The sequence below is a fragment of the Barbatula barbatula genome, assembly GCF_947034865.1.
Source record: "Barbatula barbatula genome assembly, chromosome: 3".
NCBI classification, from domain to species: domain Eukaryota; kingdom Metazoa; phylum Chordata; class Actinopteri; order Cypriniformes; family Nemacheilidae; genus Barbatula; species Barbatula barbatula.
In genome coordinates, this window is record NC_136764.1 from 24340558 (window position 1) to 24368547 (window position 27990).

Genomic DNA, 27990 nt, shown 5'->3' on the forward strand with positions numbered 1-27990 from the left:
ATACTGCGTGACTCTTTCTTCTGTGGAATGCAGAAGAATGTGTCCGTACAATGAAAGTCAATGGTGGTCAGTTGTGTTTGGTTACCAACGTTATTCAAAATATCAAGCAAAAACTTAAAAGTAAGTAAACTAAGTACTTTTGTAAAGTTTTTAGCATACCGTGTCAAGTCGTCCAATCTGGAGAAAAAAAGCAGACCTATTCCTTCAAAAACACGTCATGAAGGAACAGCTCGGTCTGCTGCAAGTAACTAAGGTTCTAATGAGGTCTAACATTTGGCGGCTTAAATCACATCCTTAACACAGACTACTCTTGATTTACCATTATACAAAAAGCGCACAAAAAACATTATAAGACTGAATGCACTAAAAAAAGAGGCGGCGACATTTTGATAAATAAATCCACTTTTATTTGAATATAAAAAAATGGATCTGCACACGGAGGGAGGTTGGTTGGTCTGCACTTCATCGGTCCTGTGATCCATCTCCACCAGGGTTCTAGATCTCCATGAGCTGGTCTGATCCAACGATGACATCATTGGTTCTTTCAGCTGTAGAGAAAAGAGAAGACGATTCTCAGAACGAGTTGTGAGGCATCCGTCGGGCCTCCACGGAGATGAATCGCATGCTCTGTTAAGATTCAAAGTTACTTCATTATAGTGTCAATTGTTGGAATCACAGCTAGGAAAACAAATCTAAACACACTTTTTGGGGGTTTATCTGGAGTGTATACCTTTGTGGGCCATTCCATCACACACTTACAAGCAAACAGTTTACAAACTGTCAGGCATATACACACTCGCTTAGGAAGAATGATATCCTCTTGCAGAAATGCGGCTACTCCAAACTAAACGTTTGAGAGCAAGATTAATGATCCCTATTAAGACATATTTTGGTGTGAAGGAATCCGCACAAAAGCCTGTTTTTGTGTTCAGAGTTTGAGGAAAGACAAATAGGGCGTGCTATGCCAGAAAGTGAGACACAGAAACAGAGAGAGGACAAGGGCGTCTAAAGAGTCCGAGGAAAGGTACATGTCAACAACCTCCACAGCACCTGCAAATCTAATGCACCTTACAACACGGCGCATAGGCGACAGGCCAAGCGGGTGGTCTTGGACGTACTGCTTTTAGCAGTCATCACCCAACCGACTGGTTCCTCTGAGGACAAGGATGCTGGGAACACAGGACCTTATAGAGGAAGTGTTCAGCTAGAGTTTATGAGATGTCGATCACTCCTTTGTGGCCAACGTATGTGAGCAGCCAGTAGTGGTGAACAGCCCGGGAATAGACAAGAGTGCAAGTAAATGAGAGAAAGACTGAGACTGAGAAAGAGAGAGAGTGTGTGTGTGTGTGAAGTTGACTCTACAAGACCACCATGGTGGAAAAGCTATAAAGTCTACTTCGAGTTGTCTAATCACTCAACAGCCAGTTAAAATGGTGACCAGTGTAAAACAGTCAACTAAAGTGAGGGTGACACGCTGTAAACAACAAGTCGATACATAAATCTAATCTAGGCACGCACATATACGAATTTTGACATGAGATCTTTTTCTTGTACGTTATAGATAATAAGCAATTTGATGGCATGTGGAAAGAGCATTGGGAAAAAACGCATTTTGCATAATTTAAACCTTTGTTTACAGAAGCACACTGTAACTTTTGCCTCTCTATCGCCATCTCTGTTTGAACCATAAAATTGCACGTCACTTTATATCACAAATGTGAATATTGTTGCTTTTCTTCCGAAAGCTTGCATGTCCAATTTCGCTGTTTTCCAAGAAATTTTCTTTTTAAATGATTGAATGCTGCGTTGACAAGCACTTTTTCATTGGTTAGATATTTGCAAAGCCCAGTGACAAACAATAAGGGCGAGTAATAATGATTTATGACCAAAAAAGGTTTCAGAAGGACAGCAGCAATATCATATTTTAAATTACATTAATTTTGAAGCATTAAAATCATTGTTCAGTCCAAGGTTTTTAAACATCATAAAGTCATGTATAGTCAGAGTTGGCGAGACAGAGCGAGGCTTATCTTCTGGTCCCAGAAAGATTGTGAAACAGGCATGTTGGTTAAATAGTTTTCAGTTTTTATATATTTTACATCATTTATTTTAATATCATTTAAATTCATTCTACACACCAAGCATTATGCTATTGCATAATATTGCATTGTTTAGCAAGTTATCACGACAGTTATCGGGAAAGAAATTATGCAAAATAGGTGCCGTTTAGTCATGTGGGTTTTCGTAAAAAAAGAATAAAAAACAACTTAAGGGACCGTAAAAACGTCGACTGCAAACGTCTTTTCCCTAAGTTTGCCAATTTTTAACACTTGTTACTGATGCAAGGGTTCAAAATGCACATAAAAAAGGCGATGGAAACATTGCTACTGATTTTTAAACACTGACTTTTATGCTCCATGAATGATTTCGATTTTTAACCAAAATAATACTTATTGCAGCTTCAAAATATAACTGAGAGAATACTGAACTTACAATCTATGAATCAACGAAAAAGAGGACACTCCCTTAAACTGAACAAGTCTCTTACATCGATTTGATCTACCAATCACTAATTATAACTTAAACATCCCCTGTCTTCTGTTTAACTGCATTGGCTTTAGCTAGACATAGCATTAGGAAGCTATATATCCCCTTAACATTTTCAGTAATTTTCTAACTTTCTTTCACCAGGGTAAACAAAACCAACACTGTACATTAACAAACAGATTTCTTTCATCAGCGTTAAAGTTTTGCACCCGTGCACGAAAGCACAAGTGTCATCCCTACAGCTACTGCAAGAAATTTATTGCAGTTATTATAAGCAATGCTTTTTAAATAATAGGTTACATGAACCTCTGTTCTGGGTTTTTCTGGGATAACTTTGAATCGTGGTTTCTTGCTGCGCTTTAAGCAGTAAAGCCTGAGGGTGGGAGTGTATGCGTGTGCGCGCTGGGGGAAATACAGGGGGTCTAGCTTGTAATTTGGGATTTCTGGGAGCACTTCAATAAGCCTGAGCATTTTTAGAGGTTATGGCCAACTAATCGAGTCCAGCTCGCGAGTGATGATGGAGAGGTGGGGGGTGGAGATGTCGGAGGGGGGGTTTGGTCGGGGCAGCAACACCCTGTTGTTCAGTCAATTAGACTGGGCAGCCTCTGGACATCTTAGGGCCGCCTTAAGGCACTGTCATTGATGGAGAGGTTAGAGACCAGGCGCGGACCACCCGGAATACAAGAGCCTGAAGCCACACACGCACAAACAGACGCACACAAACCTAGCAGCGATCTGAGACTGCGAGGATTAAGCATATTAAAAAATAAAGCTCAATTGTACACACAAGCTTAGGTTTTAATACGCTATTAAAACAGATTAAAACGCACATACACACACAAGATCACACAAACGAAAAGGCAGACATGGGCGTGAGAGTGCGCACATAAACACCATCACAAAAGGCGGATTTAATACGCATACAGCGGAACTACAGAAGTTTAGAGTGTGTGTGTAGTGTAACACACAGTGCACCGGCCGAGGTGTTCTCACCCTCCGGCTCCACTCGCTGACCGCTCCCCACCAGACAGTACTTGATGTCAGCTCCGCGTCCAATCACAGCGCTGTTGCAGATCACGCTACCTATAATGTTGCACCTGGTGGTGGAGAAGGTTTTGGTTAAGTATGGTATCGTCTTGCATAAAACAGATTTCACGATAACAGATATGACAGACTCAGATTAGTGATGCTCTAGATGCTGTACTAGAAATCATATACTGTGTGTGTGTATATAAAGAGTGATCAAAGACTTGATTGTTATTTATTCAGTAAATAACAAACTGAAACAACTAAATACTTTTTTATACCCTAATCTGAACAGGCACATTTAACTTCCCTCAGAAGTTATTTTCTATTAGGATCATTCTCACAAAACCGTTGAAACTTCATGGCAGTAAACATTTGAATGATAAAACGTACAGTATGATAACACAAAAAATGATCATAATAAAGATAAAATGTGTTCTCTACCTTGGACAAAAAATCATTTTGACAAAGGATTATTTATTTATGTACTTTTTTGCTTTTTCTGCTGAAATTCTCATAACCGTAACGCGTCCCGATTGCGTAACGTGTTGCACTTTAGAGTTAAACAGAGTAAAGTTAAATATTCGATTTAAAACAATTGGATGTTCTACTAGACACATGACAAAAATCTTTTTTAAATAGTCTCTTATTTTTTCTGTGCCTGTTATGTGGCATAATGCTGTGTTTACACCGAGAGCGAATTTAACTATTTGCGCGAGTAAATTACATACAAAGTCAATGCAATGACGTGAATAGTCAAACTAAAAGTCAAACACGCAGGGCAACGGCCTTAACGTGAATTGGGCGGTGCGATTGCCATGAACGCGTGATGTTCGCCTCAATGACGTCTTCTGCTTAAGGTTAAAAATGTCATCTCTAGTGAGAAATTTGCACGAAGAGCACCTACTACTGTTTGGACACATTAAGACACTCCACGTCACGCTCTTCGTTCTTCTATTTGCCCGCGCGCGAATCAGAGAAACCAATACAGCAAGTAATATAGAGAGCAGTATGTGTTTTGGGGGCCTGACACAGCAAGCTTTTAAAAACGTGTTTCAAAAGGCATGTTTTTGACAACACAGAAACTAAAAAATGCATCAAAAATGCAAAAGTTACAAATACCGATTTTAGAAAATTGTTTTGTTAACATAGGCCGCAACTCCAATTTGTAACATTACACCTCGGTTGGAAACTAAATACACATGATACGTGGGTTTAAGTCAAATGACATTCATTTTTGCTTATTTATATTTACTTAAAAAGTTACAGATTGCAGCTTAATGGGGAGAATAAATAATGTCTTTAGAGTCTTTTTACAATGTAAATGTCTGTCTGTATAGATATGATAACCAGATAGAAAAGCAACAATTAAATAATACCGGAAGTGAATGAGTAAAGAACCGCTGACAGTGCTTATATGCAACATGGCTCGTCTTGGACAAAAAACAAAACAGTTTATGTCTGTATGCATAATAAAGAGCTGATATTTGTATATCAGCCCAGTTTGAAACGCATACACACACTTCTCTGTGCTGCTGTCTGTTTACACCATACAAAGAATAATATTTTCCTGGGATCGCTTTGGCACCATAAAACTTTATTTGCCCAGTTTTATGTTTACTCGCATTGCCTTGGCCAACTCTTAACTTTGTCTGCATTCTCTTGCGGTGTAACATGTTTGCCATGAGCGTTCGGCTTTCATGTCTTTTTACTAATTGCACAGCTGAGGGTCTCGTCCTTCCCTCACCCGACACTCCTACACCCCCCCAACCCCTACTCCCCCCTGCACTAGTCCACCTCCCACACCAATCAGAAACCTGATATCTCAGCTTGTTTCAAGCGGCTTATTTTCTTTTCTTTTCATTAGCATATATATTAAAAACAACACCGACGTCTGACGTACGGCAATGAACGCTGGCCTGCTGTTTTTAAAGTACGCTCTGCGGTTTACCGTCCGGATGTCAACGGACCTACAGGAAGCACTGTTTCACACTTTCCCCGACTGCACCTTGAATCCAGTGAACCTAAACGTATAATCGCAATTTCTTGTCAAACAGCCTTCTAAGATTTTCAGCTCGAAGAGGAGAGACAGGGAGCCTTGTCTTTAAGATCAAGGAGCGGTAGACAGCAAGGCCGTGTAATAGCTGATGGAGGCAGGTTTCTATTGGCAGCTACACAGGGCGCTCTATTCAGGTGCACGGGTGTGTACAAGAGAGAGCGAGAGAGAGAGTGGGTGAGACAGAGGGGGTATATGGGAGATTACAAGGATTGGACTTTTAAACAGAGAGACCACCAAAGATGCAGTGCTGAAATACCACTAATTACTGACACTATGCCCCTCCAGGCTGTGACCCCCCCTTTGCCCTCCACCCCCACAAGCCACCATCATGCCCCCCACCCCGAACCATCCAAGCTTTGTAAACAACCACTCCTACATGCAAACAAAGGGACAAAAAATGCAAGTGGCGCTTCAAAACGCCAGGGATTTCCTAATCCCTTCTTACATTTTTCTGTTTTGAAAGAGTTGCCGTTCCTTTCTTTCCGAATCCTCTCTTCTCTCTTTTCCCGCTCTACTTTTTATGCGCGTCCTAATTTGTACATGCTGGCTCTGAGCTTGTTTGCTTCAGGGAAAAACTGGTTTAAACCAAAGCTCTTCCCTCCGATCGACACATAACAGGGAACTTCTCCTACCGCCCACAGCTGATTTAGGACAATTCGTGTTATCCTCTATGTTTTCAATGGCAAACAAGATTGTCATTCACCTAAATCAGCTTAAATCTAAACAATTCTGGGAAAAACGTGAGGAATAATGGCTCATTTAGTCGTTTTTAATCTGGCATCCATGAAAAACTCTTGAATAAGAAGTTTAGCAATAGGTGACGTTCAATGCTTCTATTAACACACTCGTTTCATAAGGAATCATTACATATACATGCATCACTTTTCTGTTAATTTGTTGTACCGGGGGTCTGTTCGGGGTCAGCGAACCGGTATGACAACGCATGTTTCTGTTTTTTCAACACAACAAAAACCAAGCACCCTCCGACACCGCCCGCAGGCTCTGGAATTATCCACTGCGCTGTCTGCACATTACGCGTACTTTACAGCCTGCTTTTAACCTAACAGACAAAATCTGATCTTTTGTCTCGAACATGCTTAACATCTGATCCAGACCACTAAATACCCTGGAAACCTGTCTATCATCCTCGACTGTGGATGTTAGAGGAACACAAGAGGGTGTAGAAGTGTCAAAACCGGCTGGAGCTTTGATGATAAATCCTGGTTATGTTTTAGCTTTTCAGGAGTTTAACACAAACTGATCTGCCAATTGAAAAATGACTTAATTATAATGAAGCTGATGGTAGTATATATCTGATGGCTATTTAATGGGGTATTCTGGCTGGGTTATATTTTGGAGCAAGGTATTTATTATTATTTTACAATAAGTGATTTTACCAAATGTTGCAATTGTTAACAAAAAGTAGCACATTTTATAAAAGGAGTCCCGTGAGCTTCACAATACGATAACGCCATGCGGGAGGTCAGAGGTCACATCAGATCTCAACTCTCTTGTTAACGTGCAGACAACCTGGGAGGCAATGTTAGGTGTATAGCTTAAAGTCCCAGTGAAATAAAAAATTACAATGTCTCTTTTTTCCATCAAATATTGCGTTTATTGTAAATAGTTTATCAATGTGTGTCATTCTCTTTTTAAAATGTACAGTATGTACCCTCATAATCTTTATCTAAGATCTGAAAAGGCAATTTCTGCCTGTAGTGACTATACTTATAAGACATAATACATACGTTAGACGGCTTGGGCGGAGCATCCATTAGCTCCTCCCCTTCAACTGTCAGTCTGCTGCCAGTTCCATTTCAAAATGCAACGGCTGCTTTTATACATCCAATACAATAGCAGAGAAAGACGAAAGCCACGCCCACTATGTTTCTTATTCGAAATTCCATTTCACTCAGAAATGCGTCAAAATACGGAAGTAAAAACAATCGCAACTTCTGCTTCACGGGGACTTTAAAAATAATTTCAAATCTGAAATGTATTAACAGCCTTGTTCAAAATTATAAAATTTAAGGCGGGGTGTCCGATTTCCAAATTACGCTTGTTTAGACAAAGTCGGGCCGAGTACCAAAACAACCTTTAAGCCAAACAGCAGAAAGGGGCACAGGAAGGACATTAGTCGAAGAAAGAAGGTCATATTATCAGATCACTCTTATTCGAGTAATTAACTTTGGTACAGATTTGCATGTCAGGTTTCACCAAACTTTAATTTTAGTACATATCAAAATATGAAATTTCTTCACGAGCTTGCGTTTACCGCTCTGCAGTATTTGCATTTGTATGAAAAGTCATTGGAACGATAATTGTAGTTGGACCACAGCTTAACAATCACTCTTTTACATTCACGTTGTATTGCACACGCAATATAAATTATGAATACAATTTTCTCAATACTGTTACAATAATGAGCAACATGGGCTTTAGTGACATCTCTTACCCCTCTTCAATAGTCACTCCATTCATGATGATAGAGTTTGTTATCTTGACCTTCTCCTTGATCACAGTCGATGCACCAATGGTTGAACGCTTGATTGATGTTTTGTCTGATATCTGACATTTCGGCCCAATAATGCTGTCGCTTCCAACCTTGATAAGAAAGACAAGAACAAATACAATTTATTTTCATAGTAAATTAAATCATTAATTGAAAACATGGTATTATTTTTTTATGAGGGGGTTGTATTGCCATTTTCACAAGTTTTCACAAGTTCAAAACATGACACCAATGGAGCAGCAGCTAATCGCATGACATCAATTTTGAGTTACAGGAAAAAAGTGGATTTTGTTTGAATTTGAGATATTCATAAAAAATAAATACGTTGCCCTCGTCTCACGATCCCAATGCTCCAAGTCATAATTAAACATCTTAAATGATCTCCATTTGTTTAAGTTTCCTGAGAGGTGTATCTTTCCTAATACAAACTGGATGTGTGTACATCCGAACCAACGCATTTGTGCGTCAGGGGTTTTGGTTAATTTTTGGATAATTATTAAATATCATCTGTAAACTACAGCTTCTGGGACTGAAACTTCAGACGAATATCTATTGCACCCAAGTGCATTACTCACTTAGAAGTGCAGAGAGCTCTAGAAGTGGAAATTCGAAAGGGAGACTAGCAACTGTCTCTCATAACATAGCCGTTTCCATCACACGGGTGACCTGAATAATAAATATCAACGCCATTTTCTCTTTGACAGACACTTTGCAGTCGTCTCTTTCAGCGCAAACATGACGTTCAGAACGCGTGATTCTGGTTGGCCCAAGGACCAAAAAAGACGACGTTGTTAGCTGTTATCTTCATTATGGTTGGCCAAACGAATCCAGGTGCTGGACCAAAGACATTTCAGATACTCGAGAGTAGATGCGGACCCCAAATATGCATTTTAAGCATAAACTCATATATTATGTCTTATTAGTGATCTGTCTAATGGACCCACCAGAGATCGTTCTGAGACCACCGCAGTCGGGTGGACCGGAGGCTCCTCAAACAGCTTAGGGACCTGAAGGAAAACCATTTCGAAATTCAGTGCACTCCTTGGCAATAAACCAGTGTCATTAAAATCTGTGCAGTTGAAACCACAGTCGTTGGTACTGCTGCTTGCACTCACCACACGATTGGCCTCTATGTAAGCCGCCAGGGTGTTCACGCGATAGCACATGCCCTCCTCCATGATGTGAACGTAGCAGCGTAGCTTTCCTCCGTGGTAGGCATCGCTCATGTCTCCGCGATGATCGTTCCAGCACGACCTCTCCTGAGCAAGCTGGAGCAGGGCGTCATCTTTGCCAATGCTTAGGAGCTCTGCAAACACGAGTTTATGAAAGATAAACGCATGTAATATTCGCTAAAAAGATAACAAAAGAGAATTGTGCTGTCAGAGCCTGTGACACACAGCTCAACAGTGTTTTGGGTGACCAAAGCTCGAGTCCAGGCTCATGGTCCTTTCTCGGTCTTGCTGCCCTCCTCTCTCTTTCTCTATTTGATTCCTGCCTCTCTCTACTGTTCTCTCAATAATAAAGGTGGAAAAATCCCCAAAATATAACTATCGGGCTAATGTGATGTTGTTTGAATATTTAGAGAAGAAACTTACCTAAACCTGCATGAACATCCTCTTTTTTCTGACTCTTTTCTAAATCCTCAGTGGTGTTTTGAGAATTGAAGGTCTTCGAGAACTGTTTACGCACCAAAAAGGGCACCAATTCACCCCTGATAGAAGTGACAGACCTGAAAGAAAGCGCATTCAAAATAACTACTCTGAGATTCAAATGCAATTGTATTCGAATAAAGGATGTTAATATAAAACTGCATTGAATTATATGTAGATTATACACATTATCCAAAATGACTTAAAAATTAGGAAACATCACAAGAAAACGAATGGCAAATCTCTCAATATTTGCCCAGAATTGCTTTTTATAAAAATCTAATAAAATGAATAAAAATGTATTAAAAAATAAAAGTAAAATATAAAGACATAACTGAGGTAGGCAAAGGCAAAACTGGGAATCAAACCCATGATCCTCAGACCTGCAAACTTGGAAGAGGTGAAAAAGGTGACAACCATATGTGGGGGGATTGTCATTTTCTACAGTCTGTGGCATGCAAAATCTTTTTCTAAGTACACCACATGAAACTTATGGAAGCAGCTTATTACATGACAATAATTTTGAGGTACGTGACAAATTAAAAAAAATGGATTTTCGTTGAATACAAAATGTCGTGTCCATCAGAAGCAAAGCGCGTTAGCGTCCGTCATTTTGGTTTTGGTTTCAAAACATGCAGGACAGAGAAAATAAAATGGAACTGATGTTAAAAGAGTTATTAAAAGAGATAAAGTGCAAGACCTGATTGATGCGAGTTATTAAGAGCTTTCATAAAGAAAGATACAAGCAATGCAAACATAATTCGCGCGGCTCCTGACGACATATTAATGTATTATGACAAAACAGAGGACCCTGTTAGCTTGTATCTTGATGCTGGTTGGCCAAACTAATCCAGATGATGCTGGACCAAAGACGTTTCAGACGCTCAAGAGTAGACGCCCAAGCCCTTGAATTGTAAAAAGTGGGCAGCGTTTTAAGTTAAAAAACATACAGATCCTATTAGTCATTTACTACAAATACGAGCACGCAGAGCACACTGACAGTCAAGCATTACACATGTCAGCACATTGCCTCCCACAACACCGCATGTGTATGCGATTCATCCAACATAAACAGCCCTACACACAAAATAAAGACTCAAATCGGAGCAAAAAAGAGAGAACTTCTTCATTGAAATGTTCAATCTACAGTCTTCAAAGAGTTAAAAGGGTTGAATCATGGTTCGAAAACATCATGTAAGCTCGAGGAGCAATTCAGAATCTACACCACATCCTTAAACCTCAAATCTCTCTCTCCCTCTCTTTATTTTCTTTAGGGCTAGATTAGAATTTCCATCTGAATGCGGAGAGAGAAACAACAGTTACTATGTCCATTTTCTCCTTCAGTACTCCATGGCACTGAAGGCTCAAGGGCGACAGATAGAGAGAGAGAGAGAGAGAGAGAGAGAGAGAGAGAGAGAGAGAGAGGTAGGAAAAGAATGTGAATGGGAGAGAGAAAAGGCAGCATAAAAAAGTCAAACTACTTTGATGAGGGAAAGTGGGGAGCAGAAGAGGGGGGTCTGCGGGCCAGATTAGATGAAATGATATTTATATCAGGGGAGAGCGAATTAAAATGTCAAAGCGGGTAGAGAAGCCTCTCACTTTTCTGAAGCCTGTGAGAGGACCTAAGAGAGGCCATGCACGGCACCACTTTACAGCAGGCCGCCCGGCCTCACAATGTCAGTTACAGGAGCACAAAGGGGACTTGAGGGGCAGGGGAGCGGAGGGCTATTGGAGAGGATGAATGGAGGAGTGGAGGGGTGGCTGTAGAGGACACTGGGCGAATCCACAAGTACAGACACGGAGTGAAAGCTCTTTATAAAAAGATGTTCGTGGGGTAGACTCGGTCTTTAAATTAAGGCTTGGTTGAATGCATTAAGGCAGTTTAAATATTTTTCTCTTGTTTTTCTTTATTCACCAGTTAATCATTTAAAAAAGAAGACACTAAAAACTTTGTTAAAGGTATAGTTCAGCCCCCCTCAAAAATAGCCATTTACTACCCTCATCTACCTGTATATGACTCTTTGTTCACAAAAGAAGATATTTTGAGAAATATTTCATTCGTTAATTGTCCATACAATGTGTATAATGAGATTGTGGAGCATTCAAGGCTTTAGACAAGTATTATGCTTTCGTACAACACACCTGACTTATAACCTTCACACGAAATAAGAAATGTGTCACTACACATGACATCTACACACTAGACAAACATAGACACATACACAAATTAAAACATTCCTTATATTCCCTGGTGACCATTGCAGAAGTAACAAAGTGAGTGTGAATTTTTGGTAGAAATAACGATACATTCTTGTGTCATGGAACTCCAACTTACTTGTTGTTTACCAAGAAATCAACCACAGATCTCTTCAGGCAGTATAGGTGGGCATCCAGCAGGCCTGTTTTGATGAGCATTCTGGGATGCCTGTGAAAGAAAAGAACGTGTGAGAATCCGAGAACACAAGACGGACAGCTAAGACTGGCATCTCGCAGCGCAAATTAAAAATAATGACAATAAATGTGCGGAAGCAGGCTGCGGCTGCGCATGCAGGGCGAGCGTGGAACACGTCTTTGTGAAAAAAAGTCAATACATAACAGCTCAGACAAAAACATTGGAAGGCACCCTGCTACCCTGGTTTCCTCAGATGTTTTATAATTAGAGTATATAGCTCGCCTTAACGTTCCATGGAGTCTTTCATTTTCCTGTCTCACTCCCACTCTAATTGGTCTTTTCGGGGCACTTTGAGGTAAGAGAGCTATAATGACCCCCCAAAATAAGAATAACAAGTAAATCAAGTGAGGTGACATCAAAGAAATGAAATGCGGTTGCATCTGTATATAGTCCCGAAACAAAAAAAAACATTTGTAACTTTTTTACATAACAAATGTTTACATGGCGGATTAAGGTTGCTGCCACAGCTTGCATGCAGTGAGATGTCAGGAGCTCCACTGGACCCCCCAGACTGTTTTTATAGCCTGCCATTGACATGAAAATACTCCTGGAACCCATCCGCAGTGGGGCGAGAGACCCACAAAATGGCCGCCCTGGGGTGATTCACATGGAGAAAGAGTCCAGTCCATCCTGAAGTGTTAGCAAAGCCAAAGCAGACTAGACAGCAATGCAAGTTAAGCTGTCAAATGTATGTGAGGACTTCCAGTCACATCCAGGCTGTGTCTGGTTGGATAAGTATGTAGTTTACTGGGGTAAAGGTTTTGCCGAGTAACTTATAATGGCTGCAAGAGTCCATCAAGCAATGTCTGTAATGTATAAAATTCACATTCCAAAAATGAAATTACTTTCATCATTTAGTCGCTCTTAAGTCATTTTAAGCTTTGCAGAAGATCGTTGGTCACCGATTAACATTGACCTCCATTGTATGGACACCAAAAAACCTGAGACATTTCTCAAAATATCGTCTTTTGTGTTTCACACAGAAAGAGTCGTATACAGGTTATAAATGACATGAGGGCGCATAAATGATGACAGAATTATAATTTCGGGGTGAACACTCATTTACTTTTTATTAAGTTTCACCCCATCTTGCCCTACTACCCAAGCACTCCTGTCTATGCTGACACACCACCTGGCAAACTACGCTGGCCGCCGCACTGAATACCCGTCTCGCTCCCTGTGACATTTACGAAGCGAGAACGTAAGAGAACCATCTCATCCCTTTCCTATAACTGCTTCCCTCCACCAGACATCTCACGCTGAGACCCTCAAACTCTGCGCTGTTTACTCACCCAAATCTCAAAAACAGACTCGCTCCTGTGCGGACGCATTAGAAATAAATTATGATGACACTAAGCCGTTCCATTAACCAGCAGCGACTGAATTCCTGAAAAGCAGGAGTAGTGCGTGCGGCGGACAGTTTCGGCTACATATGGCATCAATGTGCTCGGCACACACAGGCTGCAGGGAGAGATCTAGAGGAATGAACAACTGTGTGACACGCTGATTTATTGGAACACCCAACATGTGACCTCATGGTTTGGCACCTGCGGCCAGGAGACTGAGTGAATCAGAGAAAGATGAGGTGAATGAGGAGTGATGAGTAACGGATACAGATCCTTGTGGTTTCAGAGGAGGAATGAGTGTCAGGAGGAACACGAGAAACGAGTTAAACAAGGAGCAACAGGTGCTGTTTGGAAGAACACAGCAAGGTATCACTGTAGTGAAAACCAAATGTCTGCAAATAAATAATTTCCTCCCTCTTTCTGTTTCCTCTTGGCATTCCTCTCAAGCCGACGACGACGACAAAAAATCTGGGAACGGTCTCCAGGCTCGCTGAGTGACTCATACTATTAGTTTAATGGCTTACTACTAAACAGCCAGACACAAAGAGGAGCGTAGCAGCGCAGTGAGGTCATACGTTACACAGCGAGCTGTCAACGTCGACATGGAGCCCAATCTAATTTACCCAGGCCTCTTTGAGCCTGGGACACCCCGCAAGATGCAGGCCATTTATTCTCTGCTCGCCCATCTTAACTGGCGAGGTAATGAACTCACAAACTGCGAGAGGAAGAAAAAGATGGTTTGGTAAATCTTAGCAAAGCTGACAGCTTCCTCAAACATCCTCAGATGACTGTGAGAGTCCATTTTAAGCAACAAGTATAGACAGTTTCATCTTAACAACATAAACAAACGTAACACACGTTTGTGACTTGTGAACTTCCGGTACACATTCATAAACAATAGAGTGCCTGTAGATTATGTCTGATAACAAGCAAAACAAAGAGAAGAACCGTTACTTGGCTAAACTTGTCTCTCCAATATTTGGACTTTAGACTGCGGTACCTAGCTCAACCGCTAGATGTCAGTGTGCCATATGGTTTCTTTTAAATGTGACCGAACTACAGGACCTGTTCAACAAATTGCTTATTTAATCAAATGAACATACAACAAAATTCAACAATTTATATTTTATACTAGCCAAACACAAATCGGATGTTAACTGGGGGTCAGGCGCATGCGCGCGTCAAATGAAACTGTCTATAAGAGAGTGGATGTGAAACTGGACGATGTACAAACACTATTAAATGTCAAAGAAAAGTCATATTAACTATAAGTTCTTGTTATCTTTCTACTTTGGCTGATGGTACTAGACACATGCAGGATTCAGTGGCATACTACAAATCTTGATATCTTTCTTGATTTCTGTAGTATATTAAAAGTAAGATCTGGTGTGCTCAACATGTATAAAACAAGATATCCAATCAGTGAAAAGCATAGAGCGCGAGAGACCTCACCTGTTAACGATGTGAGGTAGAAAATATGAAGGAAACTGTTCAATGATATATAACACCACGTACACTTCCTATGTACCTATATACTAGTTTTTGAACACTTTAGGGCCGTTCACATTATAACGATAACCAAGATAACTGTAACTACAACAATATTTGCATCCACACCAGCGGACGATAACAATAACGTTATGTTTATTTCAAGGCTGCACGCTGCAGTGTTCCCGGTCACTAAAAACGAATGTATATGCATATATATATATATATATATAAGCATTAATTTTGGCAGCTTAGACGTTAAATATAATATCCTGCCATAAACACACCGCTTTCCGACCACTACAGTCTTTAATTCAGACATATTGCGATCACCAGTAGTCAAAAGTTTTCCGCCAGAAACTATCTTCACACTATGTACGTTTTATCGTTCATCACCTGGAAAAATATAGTTCTGAAAGTATATACTAACTATATACTTCTCTGTATCTTTATCATTATGGTGTGAACCCCGCTATTCTCCTGAATAAAGAAAGATTTTTAAAACGTTATTTTTTATAGTTATCGTTATAATTGCGAACGGCACTTTACTTACATATTTATATTTGTCACATTTTAGATAAATAGTAAGCTCATCAAAATAAATGAATATTACAAAGGGAACTATGAGAATTATGTAGAGACTAAACAATCTTAACTAAGAATGTTTACTTTTATATATATACTGTATATCAGTTAAGTCACCTTTTCCTAGAATTTGCCGAAATGTGACCCTGGATCACAAAACCAGTCTTAAGTAGCACAGGAACATTTTTTGTAAAAGCCAAAAATACATTGTGTGGGTCAAAATTATAGATTTTTCTTTTATGCCAAAAATCATTATGGAATATGATCTTTACTTAATATACTAAAGATATTTTGTAAATTTTCAACCCAAAATATATAAAAACTTTATTTTTGTGAGTGGATGACCTGCTACAGTGCCTCGGATTAACATCTTCAAAGGCGATTTTCTCAATATTTAGATTTGTTGCACCCTTTACTTCCAGAGTTTTACACAATATCTTGTATCTCCACCAGATATTGTCCCATTTTAAAAACCCATATATCAATAAGAAGCTTTCAGTTGATGTAAAATTCTCAATTTCGAAAAATTGACCTATAAGACTGGTTTTGTTGTCCAGGGTCACAAAGGTTCTCTGGTTTCAACCGGAGAAGCTTTTCAAACAATATCGAAGCAGTTCCTGCCTATTCTTTAATCTTACTGGCTGCTCTTTTTTTTCTTTTTCAGTCTATGTCATCTCTTTTAAAGACAAATAAATATATGAAAATATTTGCACAATTATATTTTTGTCTAGAAAACTTACTTCATGCATTGAAACTAGGGCTGTCAAATGATAACTAGATTAATCGCATCCAGAATAAAGGTTTTTGTTAACATAATATATGTGGACTGTGCATATTAATTTGTTTTTGTAAATTTTATTATAAATATTTAGGAATTATTGACATGTATTTATTTATATTTACCAATAATTGTAATTATATATAAACATTTATTCATTTTTATATTTTCCTAAATATAAGCATGTTATGTTTATAAATACAAAATTAATATGCACAGTACACAAATATATATTATGTAAACACACTTTAATCGCGATTAGTCAGATAATGAGAATCATTTCGCTCAAACGTACTAAAACCTTGGACCGCCATTGTATGTAACACTGTTCTGCTACTACCAGCAACAAGAGGACTCGCTTAAAGGTGTAGAAACTGATCTTCATATTAATTCAGCAAGGTCGCCTGTAACCTGTAATCTTCAGTGTTGTTCAAGAGTGTTAAAATGATGCAATGTTAGAAATGCTTCGAGGGCACCAGTGTGTCAACTGCTTGAGTACCATTTCTGAGAACGAGAGCAAAATCACAATCATTAGTGAACGAGACCTAATGCTTTTATAGGTGTTATAAATAAAACAGAGTGGTGTTAGACATGTGGACTGCACATTTAGGCTTCGCTGTGTCTGTATAAACACACATGCAGACAATGCCGAGGCTGAGAGACGACCCAGACAAACAGAGCAGAATCTGCAGTGCTGTGAAACATTAGCAGACGTCTCATACCGAAGTGAGATTTCCTGTGTGTCCTTGACAAGAACAAAAATTTAAATACAAGCAGTTGCTTTAAATCACTGCAAATATGTGAACAAGAGTTTGATAAAAGAAAAGATGACAGATGACTTTAAAGGAAAAGTTCATCCAAAGAACTTTCTACACATACATTTTTCATATGGATTTGTAATTGAAAAAGATCACCGCTTTCTCCTATTCACTATAGAATCATTCAATTTACTATACAAAAAATATACTTTAAAAGAAATAAATGATCAATTTGAGAGCGAAATATGACCTAAACATATTTGTTTCTTAGCAAATAATGTGAAATACACTCATTGGTTGTTGTGTTTTAATAAACTTAATACTTTTGAATACTTGCTAATATTAACAATGCAAGTGCATTAACATTAAATTAGGCAGTTTTGTGTGTGTGTGTGTGTGTGTGTGTGTGTGTTCACACATCTGCTCCACAGGACTGCTTACAGCTGCTACAACCCTTTTATTATTGGGCAGGATTTACAGAGGGTACGGCTCCCCAAATTATTTATGAGCTCCCAAAACAGCCGCACACAGAGCCCCATCCCAGCTCCCTGATCTCCCTGTGCACACGTCCGATCCAGAACCAAGAACAGCTTGACCTCCAGCCTCCAGAGCCCAAACCGCAGGGTTGCACACTAGGTGCTGACAAAACCTTTCCAAAATCACTACAATATTTGTAAAATACTCCCATCAGGCAGCATGAAAAAGGATGGAGGAGATAATGATGAATTTGCACTTGAGATGAAAAGGATTTTAAAATCAAGCGTTCATACATAACAAATTCATTAGATCTGAATGGTATTTTCCCAGCGTCCTTCAGTTGGGAACTAATAAACGCTGCTCCAAAAACCTCAGACGCAGAGAAGCCCAAAAAAAGAGAAAACTGTGAGAAAGCAGAACAGCAGAAGAAACGTCATCGTGAGTGGCGGGTTGGAAAACAGGCAGGATCAACAGTTAAGAAAGGCAACCGCCTGCTGAAGCGGGGCTAACAGGCAGCTTTCACGACAGGCCAGTGTGGAGGAGGCCCCCGTTTTATTAGCCAGCCCACATAAACAGCAGGTCATCACCCTGTGAGGTCACCATTGTTCTGAGCACACAGCACCTCCTCCTGCTTCTTGCTATGAGGCCAGTAGATTTCAGCCGGGTTTAGACCAAGTCCAAATCTTTCACAACAACTCTATGAACCCCTGCGCATCAAAACCTTGACCCGTTGATTTTTTCAGAGGCTTTGTCAACATTTTTTTGTTGACATTTCAGATACGATGCACTGTAGAAATTGACATGATTTGTATTATTGATCATTTTCTGATCATTTTACCCTCACACCATCCCAGATGTATTTGTTTTCCTTTCTTCCTATTTAAACGTATAGCTCAGAACTGATTGATTACATTTTAATTTAGCTAAATAAACACAAAATATGTATTATTTTCCTCACAAATGTATAATTTTGATTTTTTTCTTTCTTATTTGGATAATATTTGGGGTAGGGCTGTGTTTGTTTTTGATATAAATATAAATAACAAAACAGTAGATGGCACAGTGGCTCGCCATGTATATTTACATATCTTGTCTGCGATTAATCGGCTCAATAAAAATATTTTTAAAAGTGTAATTTTGCTTTAAAAGGCATCATTTATGTAAAATTATGATCAATTGATACCCAATGGAGTCATTTAGATTTAATAAAATTAATTTAGAGTTAATGCATTTGCTTTCGGAGCTTCATCATTTTGAGGCCCGTATAAAATAACATGACAAAAATGTAAAGGTCCTGTGTGTCATTTTTTGGAGGATCTATTGACAGAAAAGCAAAATAATATACAAAACTATGTCTTCATAGGTGTATAAAGAACTAACGTAATGAAGGCTTATATTTTTGTTACTTTAGAATGAGCTATTTCTATAAACACACACCACATGTTTCCTTACAAGAAATCCCCCTAAACGGACAAACAGCTCTACAGACGTGCTTTTTATAAATACGTTATCTCCTTCAGCAAAGAGGTGAAAACAACAAAATCTCAGTTCTGTGGATCTCAGCTCCCACCGTGTTGCTTCAAAAGGGAGGGTTGAGCGGTGGAGGGAACTGTTGGTTGCAATTCAAAACCTCAACGCTAGATGCCGCTAAATTTCATACATGGATTTTTTGTATGTGCTCAGATGAAGGAAAGAAAGTCAAACAGATTTGAACTGAATTGACAAGTTTATCTGAGCTGCTCTACTATAGGATGAATTATATAAGACGCAAACAACCTGCTATGTCGAAATCATTGAAGGACTAAAGGTGATATGAGAAGTGTTGTGTAAAAACTAAAGTTGAGACTCACTTGCGCATGATGGACTTTCGGACAACAAGGCCTTCCTCTAAATCTGCCTCGTTGGCCATAAAGAGAAGTCTCTTCCCTGTGCCATCGACGCCCACAAAGTCACGCTGCTCCGCTGCAACAGGGCACAATTTCAATCGGTCACAGTGTGCTTGTAATACACCATAATCAAACAATATTTCGGCCAATCGACGAGCTAGATTGTCAGGAATGTGAAATAATAGAGTCCATTGAAACGAGTTCATATTAGGAAAAGAGGAAATGGTCATTAAATAGTTTTTGGAAACAGTGCACCAACATCCAGTCTGAAACGGCACTTATCTCAAAACCACACCGGTCTTTTCCTGTTGAAGCGAGCAATATGCTGATCATTGGGGAGGTGATCTCCGGCAGCTGGTGTTGCTCTGTTAAACAGCCGTCTGGGTGAATGATAGTACCTGCTTTCTTCTTGCCCTTCTGGCCGGGGACAGTCTCTGTGAAGTCGTTCACTTTGCTCATGAGCATGGACAGCGTGGCGTTGTGGGCACGGAAGAGGTCCACGACCTCATGCAGGGCCACGTCTGTTATCAGATCACAGCTCACCACCAAGATGTCTGTCTGTGGACGAATAAAAGCACGTTATATTTAAACCAACATAAAATGCAGGACGGCCCAGCTATTTCAGCCACAATATGATTGCAAAGCCCACCGGAGGGTCTGCGTGTTCCCTACGCATAATAATAATGATTACTTACAGATTTTGAAATCAGCAGTTGGGTTGAAATACTTTTCCGTTGCCCATTGGAGCAAAAGAACATCGATTTTGGCCAAGAATTATCTCTAACACTTCAAAAAACATGATTTTCTTGCTCTTTTAGATAAACATGACATAAGTTAATGGATATTTTGACAATACATAGGGTTCAAAACCTGTATTCCACTCTTTCTTTTGTAAAACATCAAAGTAGATATTTTGAGAAATGTCTCAGTGGTTTTGTGTCCATACAATGGAAGTCATTGGAGGAAAATGTTGTTGGGATACCAACATTCTTCAAAATATCTTCTTTTGTGTTCTGCAGAAGATAGAAAGTCAAAAAGGTATGGAATGATAAGAGGGTGAATAAATGATGAAAGAATTTTCATCTTTGGGTTAACTATTCGTTTTACCACCAATGTTGAATTTTACCGCTGCTTGGAATACCAATTGAAAAGCAACATGTAGCTCTTGAAATATTATTAAAATCTAAATATTACAATAAATTTGATCCATAACAGCGTCTTTCAAAAACTGCTGTTGACTTTACCTCCCCGAGCTTTATATGGTATACATCAAAGAGCTAGCAAACATTTTCCATGACCTGCTATGGTGCTCCATAAAAACTCCACATACTACATCAAGACTGTGTTTTACAAGAAGACGGTCTCAAAAATCTTATGACTATGGCGTGAGAAAATGAGAGACAGAGCGGCCAAATGCTCTTCCATAGTTTGCGTGTACATGCGTGTGTGTATATATATATATGAGCGCAGGCGTGGAGGGGAACCCAGCGATAAATCCTGCTCGCCATTGTTACTCTTTGAGTTGTCTGGTTCCCATCTGGTCTGCCCATCTCAGGTCTGTGGATAAATAAACATGGGAGCGGGAAGAGGAACGGCCCGCAAGAGCGCGCCCGCTCAGGCGGCGTTGCATGCCTCATTGGGGAGGCCCAGGGAGAGGCCCTGCCGTGACGCTTCGCTTCGATATAGTTCTGGTTCTGTTATTCTGGTCCTGTGGCTTAAGGCCGTAAACCATTACAGCACACATGCTTAAAAGATAACAGAGTGCACAGTGCTGTCTGTTTACAACGAGCCAACTAGGCTACTGAAGAAGGACAACACTGACTCCCAACTCATATTGTAGCTAGTTTTCTAGCAATGTTTCAACAAAATTTACATATTTTAATTTTGCTTTTAAAGGGATAGTTCAGAGAATAACTTCAAATTCAATAAAAAGCTAAAACAAACATGTTGATTAAGATTCTGTGCAGATCCCTAAATTTAAGGATAGGGAGTCCTCTCTATCGCCCTCTCTGTCTGACACATAAGAGTCAAAAGACATCATTTCCTGCATTTCGACTTTTAAATCATTCTTATAAGCTTATAGGTAAACTAGGTAAAGGTACAGAGATGCCATATTTTTGTTTATTTTTTAACAAAAAAAGTTACAGATTGCAACTTTAAGTAGCGGGAACAACAAACAACAAACCACCTGAAACAAAGACCCACAGTGATATTCAGAAGATGTATTTGATGACGAAAAGCCTAAATACATCTTGGCTCAGGCCTCGACATCGGAGAGGGTAAAAAACGGGCAAGTCTTTTAATTATTCTCTCCACTTAACACACAGTTTCCCCTTCACTGGATCAAGGCCGGTCACTGCTGCGGCTCAAAGCACCCGGCAGCCGATGTCTGGAGATGTGGACTCAATCAGTCCCGGAGTAAATAAAAGAAACACAGAGCGAAAAAAACGCGACCACATAACAGCTATAGTTCAACTAGCCAAACATTTGCCATGACTTCACAGCTAACCAGGAATGCGCTGCGTTAAAACACAAAATATGCGACCAATGCTAGCCCACCCATCATAAACCACCCAGTAAATCGATCTGTCACTGCAGCTCTAACCACTTAGCAATTCATAACGGAGGTTGCTATTTTTGAGGATGGCCGAATCGGCTGCCACGCAGTGGCGGATTGAATCCGTGGCTTGCTCCAGTCACAGAGCCACTGAAGGTCTGAAGTGGGCGTCAGCTGTTGGATCATCCGAGCGCCGCCGGCCCTTTCAGCGGGCCAGAGTTGTGCCTGCGCTATAGAGGCACAGGGAGGTCAGGCCACCCACAGACACTTCCAGTTCTGCTTGGCTGCCCCCTGGGCCAACCAGGTGAGACCACCCAAGAGAGGAGCAGAGGAAGGGGGGGGAATAGGGAGGAGAAAAGAGCACAGGATAAGAGGGAATAAAAGGAAAAGAAGAAACGCTCACACTTATTTGACGCTACGAACGTACATGCAAACTCACCCACAATTGGCTGGTCGCGACCGTGTTGGGTCTTGAATAAGAGTGACTATGAGAGCGCTATATTATTTAGTAGGCGTTTCATGCGAATTCGAACGCGGACAACAAAAAAAGACATGAAACGCTGACATTTACTGGCATATTTTACTTTAAAATATGATTAAATGTTTACACGTGTTTTTAGTACTCAAGAACAACTTCTTGATCTCGTTGAACTCGGAGCCTTATTGCTAACAAAAGCCGACAGAAATCTACACAACGCGAAGATTATTCAGTTTCTGTACAAACATTGACTCAATGCATCAGTATGAAGACAAACACAAGCTAATGAAAGAGAGGTTTAAGAGGCAGGCACACCGACACATTCTTCCATTATGTCTGTGTTGTTTGCTCAAGTGAGGGAGTAGACTCCGTGTTTAGACCGTACAATAAACTGGGATTTAGGGCCCCTATAGCCAGCTCTCATCTCTCAACACGTAGCGGGGCTGTTCGTGCACTGGAGGGCTCTGAAACTCAATGCTTTTAATCTCTTATTTCTCTCTAGGATTAGAAATAAACGCATCTGTGCTGTTAGCGTGCAGCAGCAGGCCTTCCTCCTCAACATTCCCTTTCCACTGCATTGATATTTACTGTGGCAGAGTTAATCTCCTGCGATGAGCGTTCGCACATGTTTGAAACATCCCGCTCTCGAATACTTCGCAGTTTTGTGGTATCGTTTGCGATGGTGGGCTTTATAAATGAACAAATGTGGTATTAAAGTTGGGCAGGGTGTGAGTGCTAATGCATCTGACAGACACAATATTTTGAGCTCGGTAGGAAACAAATTACTAACGGGTCATTTTGCTTTTTTGCAGTCACTTAAACTGCCCCATTCCATCTAGCCAACCTCACACATGTCCTACAGACCCGGGAATGTATGTAAAGACTGTGAAAGACTTCTGACAGCATGTGTTTGTGAGTTTTCATCAGGCGAAATGAGGCACTCTGTGGAGTTGGGCCCAGCAGTGCCGGGCTGCACGGATCAACGATCCCCCTTCGGCACACAGGATCCGTCCCTCACAACATTTCACTGACCCCAGGCCAGTTCACATGCGATGTGAGGCTGTTTATGTATGCCAGCTTTAACATGCCTCTTCTATGATAGGGTTAACTAAAGGACAGTAACTTACAGTGAAGAAACTATAAAACATTATTGTGCTACTAGACTAACTCTAATGGGCCGTTCACAATAAGAACGATACCTAGAACAAGAGCCACACAACTTAAAAAAAATTGAAATACTGACAAATATGTATACTTTATCCTGGTGAACAACCCATATTGTTTTACAGAAATCTCTTTCTAGGGCTGTCAAAACGATAATATGATGCATCGCGATGCAGATGTAAACCATGACTGCATCGATACTCAAAAACAAATAATTGATTATAAAAACATGCAATTAAACATTAAACTGTATATGCCCGTGGTTAGGGATGCACAGATACCAGTATCGGTATCGGGCCCGATACCAAGCTCATGTACTCGTACTTGTAAAAATTCCCCCGATTCCAAAGACCGATACCTCACGTGACGTAATTGACAGAACGTTCCAGTGCACACAGAGACACCTGCCGTAGCAGACACAATGTCATAGAGTGTTCACACCTAAATCGCGCTATTCGTGTGTAGTTGGACGCTTGAACATTTTGAGTTTACTCGCTTCAATCGCGAGTGAAATTCGCGTCATGGGAGGGGCTTCTGGCACTGGCAGGCGGCTCCAGTCTTGTTAAGAAATGGCGGACATGGATTTTGTTGAGCAGGTAGCTGCGCATTATGTGCTATGGAAGGCTGAAGATAGACGTAGACTCGTTCGGCGGCGTGTCCTTCAGAGGCGCAGTCCTTCATTGTTGTTTCAGATTTCTGCCTCCGCTCTCTATGTCATAATCACATCACTACTAGAGCAGGCTCCTTCTTGGTTAACGCGGCGAAAATTTTCGCCAAAATTCAGATTATTTCAACTCGCGTGAATAACGCGAACGCTCAATTCGCGTGAATCGCACCGCAAGAAGGTCTATCGCATCTTTGCATTGACCTAACATGTAAATCACGCTCTCTTAACGCTTTATTTGCGCTTAGCAGTGTGGAAATATTTCAAAATCAATGATGACGACCCACGCATGGCCGTCTGCATGCTTATGTCCTTGGTTTTGCCCTTTGGAGGTTATTGGACACTGTGAATGTTGGCTTTGAACATTTTTGATAAGCACAATTTTTTTTTTTATTATTTCATAATATGAGTTGAAGTTGTTAAAAATAAAGATGCTGATATGTTCATTAGTGTCATTGTGTTGTTCTTTGAAAATTGCCACAAACAAAAAAAAACATAGCATCGGTGTTGGTATCGGTATCGGCGAGTACAAGGGAGAAAGTATCGGTATCGTACTCGATCCTTAAAAAGTGGTATCGGTGCATCCCTACCCGTGGTTACTGTTTTATTGCAGAGTAGTGTAGTGTTGTTCTCTCTCTCTCTCGCTCTCTCTCTCTCTCTCTCAAAATAAAACATATCCTAGCACAGCAAAAAATAAGGTGTGGCTTTGTTGCGCAATGAGATGGGAAGGTGGGATCCTATGCTTAATGCTAGCTTGTCATATTTATAGCCTCTCTAAAATCGCTTCCTTTAAAATAAAATCAAGAATCCATGAGTTTGACATCACAAACCTTGATCTTTTGTTGGATTTGTCGAAGGGCATCCGCAGTGCCCATGTCACCCTCCTCCTGAATGCACACCACATCCAGCTTCATCTTCACATCCGTCTTCAGCCGCTGATCTGTGCTCAGGGCCTTCTGAACCTCTTTAGTAGTAATGACAATCACCTCTGGAAAACAATGTTACAACCATTATCATTTCACCTTAACGTGCACATGATAATTCGACTTGATTTTATGGAAAATGGTTTGGAAAAGACCGCTCTTATTAGTTGTCCAGGGCACACATTTTGCGTGCACCACTTTGGACTACATGGGCTTCACGAAAAATATTCAGCAAGAAATGCATCACACAGACACCTTCAGTGAAGTCTTTGTGAATTATTTGCCATATGCCCAGCAAGAATATGCATTTTGGCCAGTGGGAAAAGGCTTGTACCCGAATCTTGCTTTACTTTGTAAATATTTTCAAGCAAAGCAGCTTACTATAGTTTTTTGTACTAAGACTTGTAAAAGCTAATTGGAAGGTCTTGTTGGCTGGCGCTCGGACTGTTAACAAGGCAGACTTTGCCACACATAAAGGTGCACACTGTGCCGCTGGGCAGGCAGAGGGCCATACCCACAAACTCCACACCAGCTGGATTGTACGGTTAGTCAATACTGCTAGGTGTGAACAATAAACATTTAATTATGATTGAGGCATTAAATAAATACCCAAGAATGTATGGCACCTTTACTGACTCTCAAATGTGCTAAAGCAATGAAGGGAACATAAGATTCTAAAGTAATCTTTTCAATTTACTTCTGCAAAACAAACTTATTTCTTCAGCAATTTTAATATCTTATAGGGGTGTAAGTATAGTTTTGATATAATTTTTTAATTGTTAAAGTTTGACAACATTCAAGGTTTAATGGAACCTTCTGTATGTAAATTGACACACATTTAATAGATCTATCATTCAGACATAAAACTGAAATTTTACAAATGTTACATCTCCTACTTTATGTTGACGTAAGTCACATGTTGGCAGTAGGTTCAAATGGACGACATACACAACAACCACCCTAATATTTCATTATATACATCAGCTTTTTAGTTCAGTAACTACTTGCATCATAACCTTTTTATATTTAGTGTGCCTTATCTAGGGTGAACAAGAAAACATACGATATATAACATACAATCAGAATCTTTATATCTAAAGTTCTCAACCGCTCAATTCAATGTTCAAAAGGGAAATTCGACTTTATTACCAACAACAAGTAATGATGCTACGTGATGCAACAAACTACAACCTATTTATGCAAACATAAACTAAAATGTAGCATTAGAATAAAAACAGTGAACGCTTCGATTATGGGGTCAGCGCTTTGTGAAATAAATCACACCTCGACATCAGTTTGCATTGGTGCTTCATATCCGAATGCAAACTGTCGCCTTTAACTAAATATTTACCGAACTTCCTTTTTCAATGTGAGAGGATGTTTACCTTCAAAGCCAACTTTCTCCAGCAGGTTGAGGGGGTACCAGATGAGGGGTCTGTTGCCCACAGGCAGGAGTGGTTTTGGGGTGTTATAGGTGAGGTCCATCATTCTGGAGCCTCCACCAGCTGCCATCAGCACCGCCTGCAGCTCCATCCCAAAAGACCTGAAGAACAAACCCAACAACTCCCTTACGCACGTACAATAACATCCATAACGTAACCGCCCTTACAGTCTGACAGGTGCAAGCTTTTCGACAGTTCCCATCGATTCAACGTGTTTTCATAACATTGCCATTACGATGCGACTATTTCATCATCCACCGTCTCTACGGTGCACTCGAAAACATCCTCACATCTAAGGTTGTTAACCTTTAGTACGTGTACTTACCTTTATTCGTGCTTTAGATGCTTATGTTTTGCTAAGTAACGTTGAGCAGTCGGTGCACGTCAGGATCTTCAGGACTCTAGCAGACGCTCATGTGGGTTCGTCTGTTATTGCCATTCACATCCCGCTCATTTCAAATAAATCGACTTCTTAAAATAAAAGAAACGTATGGGAATACACGTAGTTTGGCATAAATATAAATTAAATAGAAATAGCGAAAACGTAGGATATTGTATCTCTAGGAGTTAGGATAACTGTCATGCTATTTGGTGTCAGTGACGAGAGTTACGTTTTATTAGGTCGTTCGGGAATCTTGAGCGGTAACTTTGGTTCCTATCAATACTGCTGAATAAAACGAGTGATGACAAAAGAGAGTTGATAGGTTCATAATAATGATAAATATCTCAAAGCATTTGAGAAAAAAGTCAAAAATAAATGCAAACGTTTTCACTCATTATCTAAATAAAGGCATAATGCTTCAAAACATAAGCCAGATACATAAAGGCATCAAGTATCCCTGCAGTTATTTAAAGGTTCATGTCTAAAATATATTCTTGATCAGTTAAAAGTTAATGATTATCATTATCATTGTGCAACATTCATAAAAATATGTAGAATAATAAAATTAAGATTACCTTTCATTTTCAATGACATCGTGAATATGAGATGCAGCATGTGACATTTGAAACAAAACTTTACTGACTTGCACAGTGTACAATTTGATAAATATTGATAAGTATTTAACAATTGATTCAACCCTGCCTTAAAGAAAATACTTTTTCTACAAGGTTTAAAAGAAGGTCTTATATTTATTTTGTTGCATGCAGCAGCAACAATAACTGTAAAGATTGATGCCATTGTAAAAGTATTTTCTTTC

The 27990-nt window shown here is 39.9% G+C and overlaps 1 protein-coding gene across 1 annotated transcript; it reads right to left on the minus strand.

Moving 5' to 3' along the window:
• Nucleotides 1-388: 388 nt before the first annotated feature.
• On the minus strand, nt 389-27435 carry eif2b3 (eukaryotic translation initiation factor 2B, subunit 3 gamma). The gene is made up of 12 exons (XM_079453436.1): nt 27117-27435; nt 26735-26892; nt 25257-25414; nt 19962-20121; nt 19528-19639; nt 12129-12218; nt 9740-9873; nt 9260-9450; nt 9089-9151; nt 8088-8236; nt 3541-3644; nt 389-548 (listed from the first exon to the last, which is right to left on the minus strand). Exons 2-12 carry the CDS (start codon nt 26880-26882, stop codon nt 496-498), a joined length of 1362 nt encoding a protein of 453 aa, XP_079309562.1. The 5' UTR covers nt 26883-26892; nt 27117-27435; the 3' UTR covers nt 389-495.
• Between the last annotated feature and the right edge of the window lie 555 nt (nt 27436-27990).